Source organism: Macrobrachium nipponense, chromosome 19, assembly GCF_015104395.2.
Source record: "Macrobrachium nipponense isolate FS-2020 chromosome 19, ASM1510439v2, whole genome shotgun sequence".
Taxonomy (NCBI): Eukaryota; Metazoa; Arthropoda; class Malacostraca; order Decapoda; family Palaemonidae; genus Macrobrachium; species Macrobrachium nipponense.
This window is the reverse complement of record NC_061088.1, coordinates 36,074,693-36,088,367: the sequence shown is the minus strand read 5'-3', so window position 1 is coordinate 36,088,367 and position 13,675 is coordinate 36,074,693. Positions and strand designations below refer to the sequence as shown.

The following is a 13,675-nucleotide window of genomic DNA, read 5'->3' as shown; positions in this document are numbered from 1 at the left end:
CTTCAGCAGTACCTGTTGACGCTTCCCAGGCTGCTAAGGAGCGTGCTCGAGCACGTGTCCTAAAGGATTGTTTCTCGTCTTCCGACGCGTCCTCCCCGCGCAAGGGGTGGGAATCTCGTTCGGATTCGCGACCGTTGAAGAGGACGTTTCAAGATCAGGACGCTTCACGTCATGCTTTGTCGGTTTGGCATTCTTCTCCGGAAAGCGTGTCCTTTCCGCCCCAGAAGAAGGCTAAGTCGTCTTCCGATGAGGACGACTTTGAGCGCCCCAGTCGCTCTAGAGCTAAGGCTGTTCCTGGGAGAAGGAAGAAGGCGTCCCCTTGCCCCTCACCTTCTCGCAGGCATGGCTCTTCTCCTCGTATAGATCCTTCGCAGACGGAGGTAATCCTTGCTATGCAGCGACAACTGGATGCTTTACTTAAGCAGAAGGAAACGGTTTCTGGCCGTAAGAAGGATGATAGACTTCCGATCAAGAGATCAAGACAGTCTTCTCCGCCTGCTCATCTTTCGTCCCCGTTTCATGGTATTTCGTCGTCTAGACTTCGTTCTCCCCAGCGTTTGTCTAGAGGTGGAAGTAAACGTCAGGAGAGAGAGAGGTTTCTTCAGTCTGCCCTCTCTTCTCGACGTGAGGACGCTCGGCGTTCCGACATTGACGTTTCTGATGAAGATGCTTTAGTTTCTGACGGACGGAATTTGGAACGCACCGCTCCGCTGCGTCATGCTTGTGTTGACGTTCATCGGGACGCTCGTCAAGTGTCAATTCCTGTATCTTCGCGGGACGATCGTAGAGACGCTTCGAGGGACGCTAGGAGGGACGCTCCGCTCATCGCTTCTTTGGACGCTTCGTTGGACGCTCACTTGGACGCTGAGTTTTGGACGCTTCGTTGGACGCCTCGGAGGGACCGCTAGTTTGACGCTCCGATGGACGCTAATAGACATCGTCGTAAGAGCGTCTTGGACGCGAGTACGGAAGTTCGCTCTCGATCGGACGTTATTCCCGAGTCTTTTAGATGACGCTACACGTCTTTCCGTTCTACTTCCGCGTTCTACTCAAGTTGTGATTGCTGTTCCTGTATCGGCTAACGATTCTGTTAAGGATAGTTACCCTCTTCTTCTCGTCATCGGTCTGATAGGAGACTTGGAGCGAAAGGTCTCTTCCTCTTTCTTCGGAGTTTAACCCCGGGTAAGGAAGAAGGGGAATTGAGCTGTTCTTCGGAGGAGGGTTGATGAAGAACAACCCTCGACGTCGTCTTCTTCAGACTATCAAGTTTTGGCTCGGCTGCTCCGTGATTCTTTTGGACCTCGATACCTTCCTTCCTGCTGCTCCTCCTTCTCCTCCATCGCAGTTTTCGTCGTCGAAAGCTAAGAAGACACCAGGGTTTGTTAAGATGAAAACGTCTTTGTCTACCAAGAGGGCTTTCCGGAAAGTTAACACTTGGATGGAGACTAGGAAAGCTAAAGGAAGCACCACTTTTCCGCCCTGCCTCCGTCTAGGCTAGCGGTAAGGCAGGGATGTGGTATGAAACCGGTGAGGAGTTAGGTTTGAAGGTTCCGACGTCAGCACAGGGAGATTTCGCCACATCCTTGTAGATGCCTTCAAGAAGAGCTCTGTTAGCCTCAGCGAAGGTGTCGTGGACTACGTCAGAGATGGATCATCTGTTGAAGGGTCTGTTTAGATCCTTAGAAGTATTTAACTTCTTAGACTGGTGTCTCGGAGTAACTAGACAACCAGTCGCGTAAGCCAGATTCGATCAGCTTGGGGGAGCTGTCCAGTGTTTTGTCATGCATGGACAAGGCCGTCAGGGATGGCTCAGAGAATTAGCATCTCATTTTTCAGCAGGCGTGTTGAAGAAGAGATCGTTGTATTGTAATTTTGCGGCTAAGTCTGTCTCTCCCGCACAGAAGACAGAACTTTTGTATGCGCCGTTCTCGAGTCATCTCTTCCCCCAGGCTTTGGTGAAGGATCTGGCAGTAAGTCTGCAGGAGAAAGCTACTCAAGACCTTTTGACGCAGTCGTCGAGACGTCCTGCTGTCCCTTCCACGTCTTCAGGAGTTCAGTCGTTTAAGAAGCAGAAGCCCTTTCGTGGAGGATCTTCAGCTAGATCTGTATCCCGAGGAAGAGGTCTTCCTAGAGGTAGAGCCCCGGCTAAGTCCAGGGGCAAGAAGTGAGAATGCGTGCCTTCAGTCACCGGTAGGAGCTAGGCTTCAGTTGTTTGGAGGAGCCTGGAGAGAAAGAGAGGCAGACACCTGGTCTCTCAACATCATAGAGAAGGGGTAAAAGATTCCTGCTGTCCCTTCCACGTCTTCAGGAGTTCAGTCGTTTAAGAAGCAGAAGCCCTTTCGTGGAGGATCTTCAGCTAGATCTGTATCCCGAGGAAGAGGTCTTCCTAGAGGTAGAGCCCCGGCTAAGTCCAGGGGCAAGAAGTGAGAATGCGTGCCTTCAGTCACCGGTAGGAGCTAGGCTTCAGTTGTTTGGAGGAGCCTGGAGAGAAAGAGAGGCAGACACCTGGTCTCTCAACATCATAGAGAAGGGGTAAAAGATTCCGTTCGTAAAGCCTCCCCCTCTGACTTCCACTCCCAGGGACTTGTCCCCGTCATATCCTCAAGAAAAGCAAAGGATTCTTTTCGATCTGCTCGAGCAGATGCTCGAGAAACGAGCAGTGGAACAGGTCTTAGACCTGGCTACGCCAGGATTTTACAACAGATTGTTTCTTGTTCCGAACACTCGGGAGGGTGGCGGCCAGTCTTGGACGTAAGTCGTCTTGAAAACCTCTATATAGAAAAGCAAAAGTTCAAGATGGAGACCACCTCAGTCAGTTCTAGGGGCCTTAAGACCGGGGGATTGGATGGTATCACTCGATCTTCAGGACGCATACTTTCACGTCCCGATACACCCCCAGTCTATGAAGTACCTTCGGTTCGTCCTGAAAGGAAAGGTGTTTCAGTTCAGGGCTCTTTGTTTCGGTCTGAGTATGGCCCATTCGTGTTCACCATCTTAATGAAGAATGTGGCGAGGTGGCTCCATCTTTCCAACATCAGGATCTCGCTCTACCTGGACGACTGGCTCATACGAGCTTCTTCGCAGACCCGGTTGCCTGAAGGACCTGAAAACGACTCTGTCTTTAGCTGCGTCCCTGGGACTTCTGGTGAACTTTGAAAAGTCACATCTGACCCCAACACAGTCCATCGTGTATCTGGGGATTCAGATGGATTCAGTGGCTTTCGGGCTTTTCCGTCCCAGGAACGTCAGCAACAAGGCATAGAGAAAGTGTCAGCCTTTCTAGGGAAAGATTCATGCTCGGTGAGGGAATGGATGAGTCTGCTGGGGACCATTCCTCGCTGGAGAAGTTTGTTTCCCTGGGGAGGCTACATCTCCGACCTCTTCAGTTCTTCCTGTCGGACAATTGGGACAGAGAAGGACAACTTCGATATGATCCTAACCATCTCAGAAAGAGGTGAAGAGCCATCTAAGATGGTGGCTCGATCCGTTAAAGCTCTCATATCCCGTCAAGCTTCGGAACCCCGACCTAGTGTTGTTCTCCGACGCGTCATCCACGGGTGGGGAGCAACACTAGGGGGGGAGGAAGTGTCAGGCACCTGGAGAGGGGGAACAGGTAGCCTGGCACATCAACTTCAAGGAGCTGGCAGCGGTTCAATTAGCGCTCCAGTTCTTTCAGGACAAAGTCTCCCGTCGAGTGGTTCAAGTCAACTCGGACAATACCACAGCCCTGGCATACTTGAAGAAACAAGGAGGAACACACTCTCGCTCCGTTCGCTCTAGCGAAGGGAAATTCTGATTTGGGCGAAGGCAAGAGAGATCACGATCTTGACAAGGTTCATTGCCGGAGTCGAGAACGTCCAGGCGGATCTCCTCAGTCGACAAGGTCAGTTGCTGGCCGACAGAGTGGACCCTCAATCAAGAACGTTATGCCAGGAGCTGTGGAGTCTTTTGGGGACGCCCCTTGGTGGACGTTTTTGCAACCGCAAGGACGACGAGACTTCCTCTTTACTGCTCCCCAGTTCTCGATCCGGGGGCAGTAGCAGTAGACGCCCTGTTATGGGATTGGACGGCGGCCCTATACCTGCTAGCAGTTTCCCCCCTTCAAGATTCTGGGGGAAGTGATGAGAAAGTTCACAGCTTCGGAGGGGACGAGGTTGACGTTAATCGCCCCCTTTTGGCCTGCAGCGATCTGGTTCACAGAGGTGATGTCCTACCTGGTGGATTTTCCGAGATCTCTCCCCGTTTTAAGGAGAGGAATCTACTCAAACAGCCCCACTTCGAGAGGTACCACAAAAACCTCTCCGCTCTGAGTCTGACTGCGTTCAGACTATCCAGAAGTTGGCCAGAGCAAGAGGTTTTTTCGAAACCTGTGGCTAAAGCTATCGCCACCGCGAGAAGACTTTTCGTCAATTCGCGTTTACCAGTTCGAAGTGGGCAGCTTTTAGGAGCTGGTGTAGGAAGAAAGGAGTTTCCTCTACCACGACCTCTGTGAGCCAGATCGCCGACTTCCTTCTTTATCTAAGACGAGATTTAAAGCTCGCAGTGTCTACCATTAAAGGCTACAGAAGTGTCTTGTCTGTAGTTTTTCGACATAGAGGTCTTGACCTTGCTAATAATAAAGACCTTCATGATCTACTGAAATCTTTTGAGACCACCAAGGTACCGATGGCTAAGTTGCCTTCGTGGAATCTGGACGTGGTTCTCAAGTTTTTAACGTCAAGCCGCTTCGAACCTATTTACTCTGCCTCTTTGCGAGATTTGACGAAGAAGACTGTATTCCTAACTGCTCTGGCGACGGCGAAGAGGTTAGCGAGATACAGGCGATTAGTAAACACGTCGGCTTCAAAGGGCATAATGCAATCTGCTCTTTGAGTATGTCATTCCTGGCTAAGAATGAGAACCCTTCCAACCCTTGGCCTAGGACGTTCGAAAAAAATAAAAGGTATGGCAGAAATCATTGGTCAAGAGCCAGAAAGATCCTGTGTCCTGTTAGGGCTCTTAAAGAATATCTTCGTAGGACAAAGGAGTGTAGAGGTTCTGCGGAGAATTTATGGTGTTCGGTTAAGAGGCCTAATATGCCCATGTCTAAGAATGCACTGGCATTCTTTTTGAGGAACACCATTAAGGAGCGCACGCTTATTGTCAAGTAGTGAACTTTAAGCTTTTAAAAGTTAACGCTCATGAAGTAAGGGCTATTTTCGACTTCTATAGCCTTTCAGAAAATATGGCTCTCAAAGATATTTTAAGTGCCACTTTTTGGAGAAGTAACTCGGTGTTCGCCTCGCACTATTTACGGGAGGTCAGAACGACATATGAGAACTGTTACTCTCTTGGACCATACATCGCCGCAGACACTATCTTGGGGTAGCACTCATCCTTTCCCATAGAAAGGGTAGGTGAGTTTTTTTAATGTTCGCAATGTTTATGGTTATAGGGTCGGCCGCCGATGCGGTCTTCCCTTCTTTTAGCCTTTGGTATATGGGAGTATTTGATTAGGCTAACTTAGGTGGTGGTTTTTGCCTCGTTGTCCTCTTGAGTATGGTCATGGTCTAGTCACATTGTGGTCTCGTCCCCGTTGGCAGATCATCTAGAGCGCACCAACTAAACAGGTCTCTACCTTGTTGGTAACTCTAGTGAAGCAGATGCAGGGCTTGGGTGACAGTAATCACGAAGTCAGCTATGCTAACAGGTAAGGAACCAAGATGTCAATCATCTACATATATATGTTTCCTAAATCCTTTTCTGTCTCTCCCACTGCCAAAGGTGGGATTCAGCTATATATATATCTGACAGGTAAGTTTCATGAACAAAATGATATTGTTAAGATACAATAAAGTTTGTTCATACTTACCTGGCAGATATATATATTTTAAGTACCCACCCACCTCCCCTCAGGAGACAGTGGAGATAGAAATCTGATAGAAAATGGGAATGGTTCCTGATACCCGCCTCCCAGCGGCGGGAATGGGTACTAACCACCCTACTCCCACTACGTGTGTCGTAAGTTTTTAGAAATTCTGTCGGACTTCAGAGAATACAGCTATATATATATCTGCCAGGTAAGTATGAACAAACTTTATTGTATCTTAACAATATCATGTTACTCTAACAGTGCAAAAATACAGAAAAAAAAACAACCGTATCTTGGATATGGCATATATCATATTTTGTGACAGTTTCATTTGTATATCTATATTTTTGGTTCTTAGTATCTCAAGTTAAAGATAAAACTTCAGAGTTCATAACTGGAGATCATATACTTCAGATAGCAATGTGCGTAAATAAAATATAACTATAGACACTAAGTATTTGCGAATACAGTATTCAGTCATTTGTTTACATGTTACAAATGATTTTAGTGGTTTAGTCTTAAAATTTATAAAACATTATTTGGATAACTAAGAGGTATGCACTATACTTAATCTTTGGTCACAATTTATTATAAAAAAATGCATTAAAGACCACCTACCTAAGATTTAATTTTAGTGGCATTATTACAATGTACTTAAACCAGCACCAAGTCATATTTTGACTCGGTGAGGGCTCATCAGATTTCAATGCTGTGATTACATGGAAGTAAATCACAAATGATGAACCAGACTATATTTTGAGTTTAATAACAAAAAACATGTTGACCACAAACATTCACATCATCCAGTTCATCGCAAGACTATAAAAAAATTATTAATTTGTTGTCTGCAAGAGCCGTTGTGATAAACAAGCTCAAATTAAGGACTTTAAAATTGTCTTCATTCTTACTTATTTCCAAAATAGTTCACATCCCAGTATGGTGCAACATCTTTCTGGAATTTTCTAACAAAAGTAATCAAGCAGTGTGGTTGGTACCTTAAGTCTTGTAGTGTTTGGGTTTACAACTGTTCACAAACTAATGAACAGCAACTGGTTGAATGTTTTATGTAGTAGACTGACTATATTACTACATGGACATATATGGAACATTTACATGCACCGTGACAGTTGCCCCCTCCTATTTGTGGTTCTGGATTTGTAGTTTCACCAATTCATGGAGTTTTCTGTGGAACATACGTATATCCACGTAAATCCACATTATTCGCAGAAAACTCACCTATTCGTAGAGGTTTTCACAGAAATATTCACTAATTACTGTATTTTCATATTATTTTCGTGACCAAATACATTTTTCATAATAATAAAACTATTAAAATAGGCAGGTATACCATATATGCCGGCATCTAAGTTGACCTTTTAAAAACCTTTAAAAATCTCCCCCAAAATGGAGTTCATCTTATATGCTGAGTATAAAAAGCAAACCTTAAATCCTGTCAAGACTTTTAATGACAGGCTAACCCCTAGTGTTGATAGTTGTGACAATATTTAACTATCATCACACCTATCGACACTGTAAACAAAACATCTGTAATAATGGTAAAAACCTTATGTAATTCAATTGAATTACTAGCAACACAACTATTGATACTGTAAAAAAAAAAACTGTAATTACAATTATCACTATGGATAATTACCATAATTAGATGTAAGGATGAGGGAGCTCTGGGTTTGTAATCCTAAAAACTGAAAAGCTATATAAACCTATTTTAATTGTAGGCTATTTACATTTGATATTGTTTACACTCTCAAAATCTTGGCTGATACAGTACTATTGATATCTTCATTGCATTAGCTGCTAGAAAACATGTAATTCAGATACTTTTCCTTGCAAATGAACGGTTAGGTTTCAAACATGCACAATACTTGATTGTATAAGCATTCAGTGTGATTTTGCAAGTTCTGGACATCACTTTTGCCTGCTCCCTTATTAATTTTATTCAGCCTTGGCTATAACCTGCAGCTTCAGTTTACCAGGATTCTTTCTTCTACTCTCCATTGCCTGAAGAATGAGTAAAAATATATTATATTTCATATCTACTTTTAGAAGGTACCGTTGAGAATCGGCAGGGTTCAACAACATGACAACTTTAACACAACTCTTAATAACGCTCGATAGTTACGGCAAATTATGTCAGCAATCAGCTGTTTCTCAATTCAGTTGTTTATGTTGGTACAGGTTATAATAGCTTCATCTGTAATTCCAAACCACAGAATTTCTTAGTGGAGGATGGAGCATCATCATCAGTATTATGGTTGGAGAGAGAGAGAGAAAGAGACTGTCGCCCCAGTTAGATTGTTACACTGACAGATATCCAATAGCAAAAGTCGAATAATACTTGTGTTTTGAAAATAATGATCATTTTAATAAAACAGTTGTTTTACTGTATCTACTCATATATCATATATTATTACCATATCATATTATAATAAGAACAGAGCGATCTGCCATTTGAATTCTGGTTTTGTTTACATTCTTAAAATAATCAGGTGATTTCATTTTACCGATTTCATCATTATCTTTAGTTGCCAAATAAAACTTAATTCAGAGATACTTTTCTTTTGTAAATTATCAATGCTGGGTTTGAAAACTGCAGCTACTTTATTTATAAATGTAGTAAATTAAATGAAGTACATGTGTGTTTTTGCCCAAAACATTTTGCAGTATGCTCATTATTCATGTTCCCAGTTGTGCTTGACTTACGAGCCTTGATGTTCACTAAAGGCCAATATTTCCTTAGTAGTACTTTATAATTAAACTAAAGTGTTTTGTGATACCAATAGTTCCCATTATCCTTAATATCAGGATTCTTCCCAATTTTAAAGGTATACTATATTCATAGGGATCTACCTCCAACAGGTATTATTCCTTTGATAGTGACGTCACAGGCATTGACAATTTGTCGTGATGTTTACAATATATTTTTCATAAGGAACTAAAACAGTATTTTTTTGTAATGGTTAGCTTGCCAAAAATTTTAAAACCTTCTAGATACCAATTTTACACATTTTTGGTCCAATAATTCCAATAATTATTGTTTTTATTTATGTACCAATTAACTTACATCAGCTGATTGAGTTATTTAACTTAATAAATCGGGAGTCTTGTTATACAGCGAACATACCTCTAAGCCTAAATTTTTCATGAATATTGGAGGTCATCTTATACACAGAGTCGCCTCACATGCTGGCATATATGGTAAGCATTTTTGAGAGGGTTTTTGATGTTTGAACTATATCAAAATAGGCGGTTACGTATAAGCATTTTGAGAGGGGTGTCAAGTATTAGTGGATTTTAGCTATTTGCAGGGGTTATGGTCTCCATGCCCCGCGAATCCTGGGGGTCGACTGTACTTCTATCGAGATAAGTTTGACCTGGAACTCGCAGCAAACCAAGAAAACGGGTAGTTTATCAGTCACTCAAAAAGCAAACCATGCAATGGTTTCAAGCCACACCAGTACCCACAATGAACATCCTTCATCTTTATTTAAAGTGATTAAATCAACATTGACATTAGCAGACTGCATGATGCTGGACTGTGCGCAGATTCCCTCAGGAGTTCCCTCCCCTGAGTGACCAACAGGTCTGACACTCCCAGGGGTGTCTTCCCTTCTACCACTTCTCATCCTGCCTAGTTTCTCCACCACCTGCTCTAACTTGCTTTTGAGTGATCCGAACACTGTGTGATTTATGCAGATGTCATCTACTTCAGAAGGGTTATTCAGCCCCGTTGGTTTATTTCCAAAGGAAGAATTCCTGTGGTAGCCAGCACTTGATGAGATACCTCTATTCTCCTATTGCATGGAAGTTCAGTACACAAATTTAGCTCACAAAAACACTTAAATGGTTGAGCAAGAGAGTTTTGGGGTTCGGGTTACTAACACAATTCAGCAGTATTGGTTAGTTGAAAGTGAGTATTATTTCAAAATATTGATATTCTTCACCTTTGTAGTAGTATCATACCATACCACAGAATTAAATGCTGAAATAACATATGTCTTTTGCTTTCCTAATTTACTTCATAAACATTTCATCAATGAACACAAAGAAGTTGAAAGACTTCAAAAATTTTTAAATGATTCATTCTCAGGGCAAACATTTTCTAAAGAGAAAGGAATTGGTTTAAAGAGTTTCAAGTAACATTGTGCCAGTCACTAATATGGCAAAAGTTGTCTAATGTCTAGACATACAAAAAAAGGTAACAAAATCATGTCCTCTTGAAAAATCGCTATGGTTATTAATCAATCAATAGACCCGCCAGTTTGAAAGAGATACTAAAATTACTATTTATTAATTATTACAGTCCTCTTGCATTCCTTGGAATGATGATATACTTTAACCCGATCAGATTTAAAAATGGCATTCAGAAGAATTCAAATACTTTAATACAATTACAATAAACAAATTAAATATGCTGAAATAAACAAATTAAATATGCTGAAAGTTAATTTGAACATTATAAATATTCTGCACAAAAGACACTACTGAATTTGGTCTAATGTGAAATTTATTAGTATAAAAGATTTAGTACAATAAACTTATCATTAAAAACTTTAACAACTGATGATGAGATGAGTTTGATGAGAGGAGATTATGGAATCTTAACAATAAAAGCAGATTTGGCCATTCGAATGATGTGACTGATATAGGAAAATTCATAAGTAACTAGGTATCTCAACATATCCCTATTAACTTCAGGTGTTTCCAAGCAATTAATGTTGATGATGTTCATATTAAATTAATTTCTAAGGAAATCTGTAATACAGAAGTGGTGCAAACATTAATGTCCAAATTATTTTCTGAAGTAAAACAGGTTAATGTATTTACTCTTGCCTGAAAATCTCCACTCCCAGACAGAAAATGAAACATTTCACTAACTGACATTTAAAAAAAAAACAGTCTAAGGATGGCAATGATCACTGAAATCCTATTCTAACGTGTAAATGGCAACCTGGCATAAAAGCAATAATAATGATAGTCACAGGTACTTCTCACAATACATATAAAGGACCACTTTATATATGTAATTAACAAGTCACTGCTCTGTTTTTATCCTTGGAAATGAAAAGCAAAAAAGATTACGAAACTATCATTTTCATTCAGCCATGGAAAATGCTGTAAAGACTAAAATACTGCTGTTTCATTTTGGTTACAAGAAGTATCATTGCTCCTCGACAGAAAATTCTTCTAAACAAACAAAATAAATAATGCCAAAATACTAACGTGTCCAGTTCAATGAGGTTTGTGTCAACAGGAGGAGCTGAATCAGAATCTTGGGTGGGTGAGGAAGTAGCTGGTGCTGCTGGCTTGTTGCTCTCCTGTTCCTCTTCTGGTTTTGGATGCATCAAAGTGAAGGGTAATTCTGCCACTAAGTCACTATGGATGATAAATAATTTCAGTTAAAAGAAAAATTTTGCACAATGGCATACAACTGTATACAAATATACAAAGCTAGACACAGCTTTATTAATCATGGTTTTTCATTAGAACAAATTTTCTCTCCATATCATTTTTACAAAACTGAAGAGTATCCTACAATTTAAAATTTCACCAAGGCAAAGAAAATTTTAAGTTAACCAGTAATTTAATATAATAACTCAGACTCAATATCACTGGGGTAATGAATGTTAAGTTAGATATATCTGGCCTACTTCACAATAAAAAGCAGAGTACCACATAACAATACTACATTTTGGTTTTTGACCATGGAAACATTTAGTTAATTTACACAAAATTCTCTTACTACTTTGCTGTTATTCTGAAACGTTCTCTGTTTCAAGATTTTTCATATCTGAGATTTGTAACTAGTAAATACAGTGTTGGTAACTATCTCCATCTTTTAATTTTATTCTTATAATATTATGTCCCACAGCCAAAGTTGCAGCTTTGTGTTACCCCTTGTATATTAGAATTTAAGCCAGGAACATGAAACCAAGTACTTAAATCTACAGGGCATCATGCATATAATCGTTAGAAGTCAACTGTTGAATAAAATAAACAAATCCTGCTTCATACTTACCCAACAAGGGGTCCCAGAATCAATTTAACTTTCACCTTATATTGCACAATGATCCCCAGGTTTTCCTTCTGACAAGAATCTGTGATACTGAAATAAAAGAAAATTGATTTCTATGATGTTTTGCAAGCATTTCAAAATAAAATACATAATATGTATACTGTATCTATTTAACTAATTGTCTACTTCAAAAAAAAAATTATAAAAGTAATCTAAATATATATACTGTAATCAGATTATTTGACTACAAGGAAAGTGAAACAATGGAGAGAGACATCTTTCACCTTTTTAAGCAAACTAGTATGTACAATGGCACAGAAAATTTCACAGATAACTAAGATTTACAGATAAGCAGATGTATTAGTAGTACTATACTGTAACTATTTTAATGGATGTATACAAAGGGCATTACAATATGATTATTTTTTTATAGTGTAGTCACTGTCTTGTCCTCAAGGAGTTACCATTTCCATGGTCTAACCAGAGCTCCATATTGACCCGAAAAATGTCAGAGAATTCTCTTTTAGCTGGTCTTGTGGCCAGGTATTCCATTGTAACACATGATAAGAGTATAATTGGACTCAGGATAAGAGGGTATTCTCTTATCCTTGGTGAGTGTTGAATCCAGTTTACCTACGTCAAAATTCACAAGAAGTGGCTATGTGCATATGTGCCATCATATTGTTTACAAATGACCAGAAACGGACTAAGACACCATTATGAACTTTTTTCTGGTCAGAAGTGTAAAATGTACTGAAACCAGTGCTCTGTTATTTAAGATTTTCACTGCCTTGATTTCATTACTGAGGATCATGGAAAATCTAAGTTGAAAGCTAAGAGCATAATTTTAAGCTCCAGTTAAATTTTTTTTTAGTTTAGACTGTAGAACAATAATTTAATTGTGTGAAAAGCTGTAAACCAGTTTTTTCGCAAGCACACATCGTCACTTCTCATGATTTCTGATTCTTATTTGTAAAAGCACAAATTGTTTTGAAGAATTTATCATTCTATTTAGAAGTTTTATGAAATGTTTCACAATTATTAATATACATGTATAGATAATCCTTTCAGATAATGATGTCAATAACCTACTAGGCAGTATGAGAATAAGTTAGCTAGACTGTACCCTATAACCTAAGATTATATATCCTTAAGGGTGAACTAAAATTACATACCTGGATTAGGTAGTAACCTGAATTAAGGTAAAACGTAGACTTATCCTGTTATGGACCTGGGCAGTAGCATAAGTTTACACCAAAGACCTTAGGATTAGATAAAAGGCTACAGACTTTTTCCTTTATATAGCCTGTATAGTCTTAGTACGCTAGGCTATCATGTGCACACCCTTAAAAGCGAATTAAATAATCTGGGTTGATTAGGCAATAACCTAGACTAGGTGATGGCCTAACTATCAAGCTTCACATTAGTAAGTTATGTACTGTTTTATATAGTAGACCAACAACAGTAGACCAAATGGGCTATGAGGTAGCAGTGTAGCTTGAAGGCTACAAATTACACCTGGTTAATAGGTAATTTAACTAATCATGATAGACAATAACCTATACATACTAAGTGGTAGCCTGTTTTATATAGTAGACCAAATAGCTTAGGGCCAGATATAAACAACCTGGGTTAGACAAAAATGTTAGCCCAACTAACTATGAGTTTACATATGAGTAAGTTTCTGAATTTTCATATAGCCTTTACATTATGAATGATCTAGAATAATCTGGATTAGGCAATACCCTATACTAGGCTAAGAGAGAACAATTTAGGAAACATCCTAGTGT

At 40.2% G+C, this 13,675-nt stretch overlaps 1 protein-coding gene across 1 annotated transcript in view; it reads right to left on the bottom strand.

Moving 5' to 3' along the window:
- The window catches only part of LOC135216236 (beta-arrestin-1-like), a 302,438-nt gene that overhangs the window by 20,408 nt on the left and 268,355 nt on the right, over window positions 1–13,675 (bottom strand). The window contains 3 exon segments of the mRNA XM_064251394.1: window positions 9,335–9,625; window positions 11,093–11,245; window positions 11,889–11,975. Coding sequence (XP_064107464.1) covers window positions 9,335–9,625; window positions 11,093–11,245; window positions 11,889–11,975 — 531 coding nt within the window.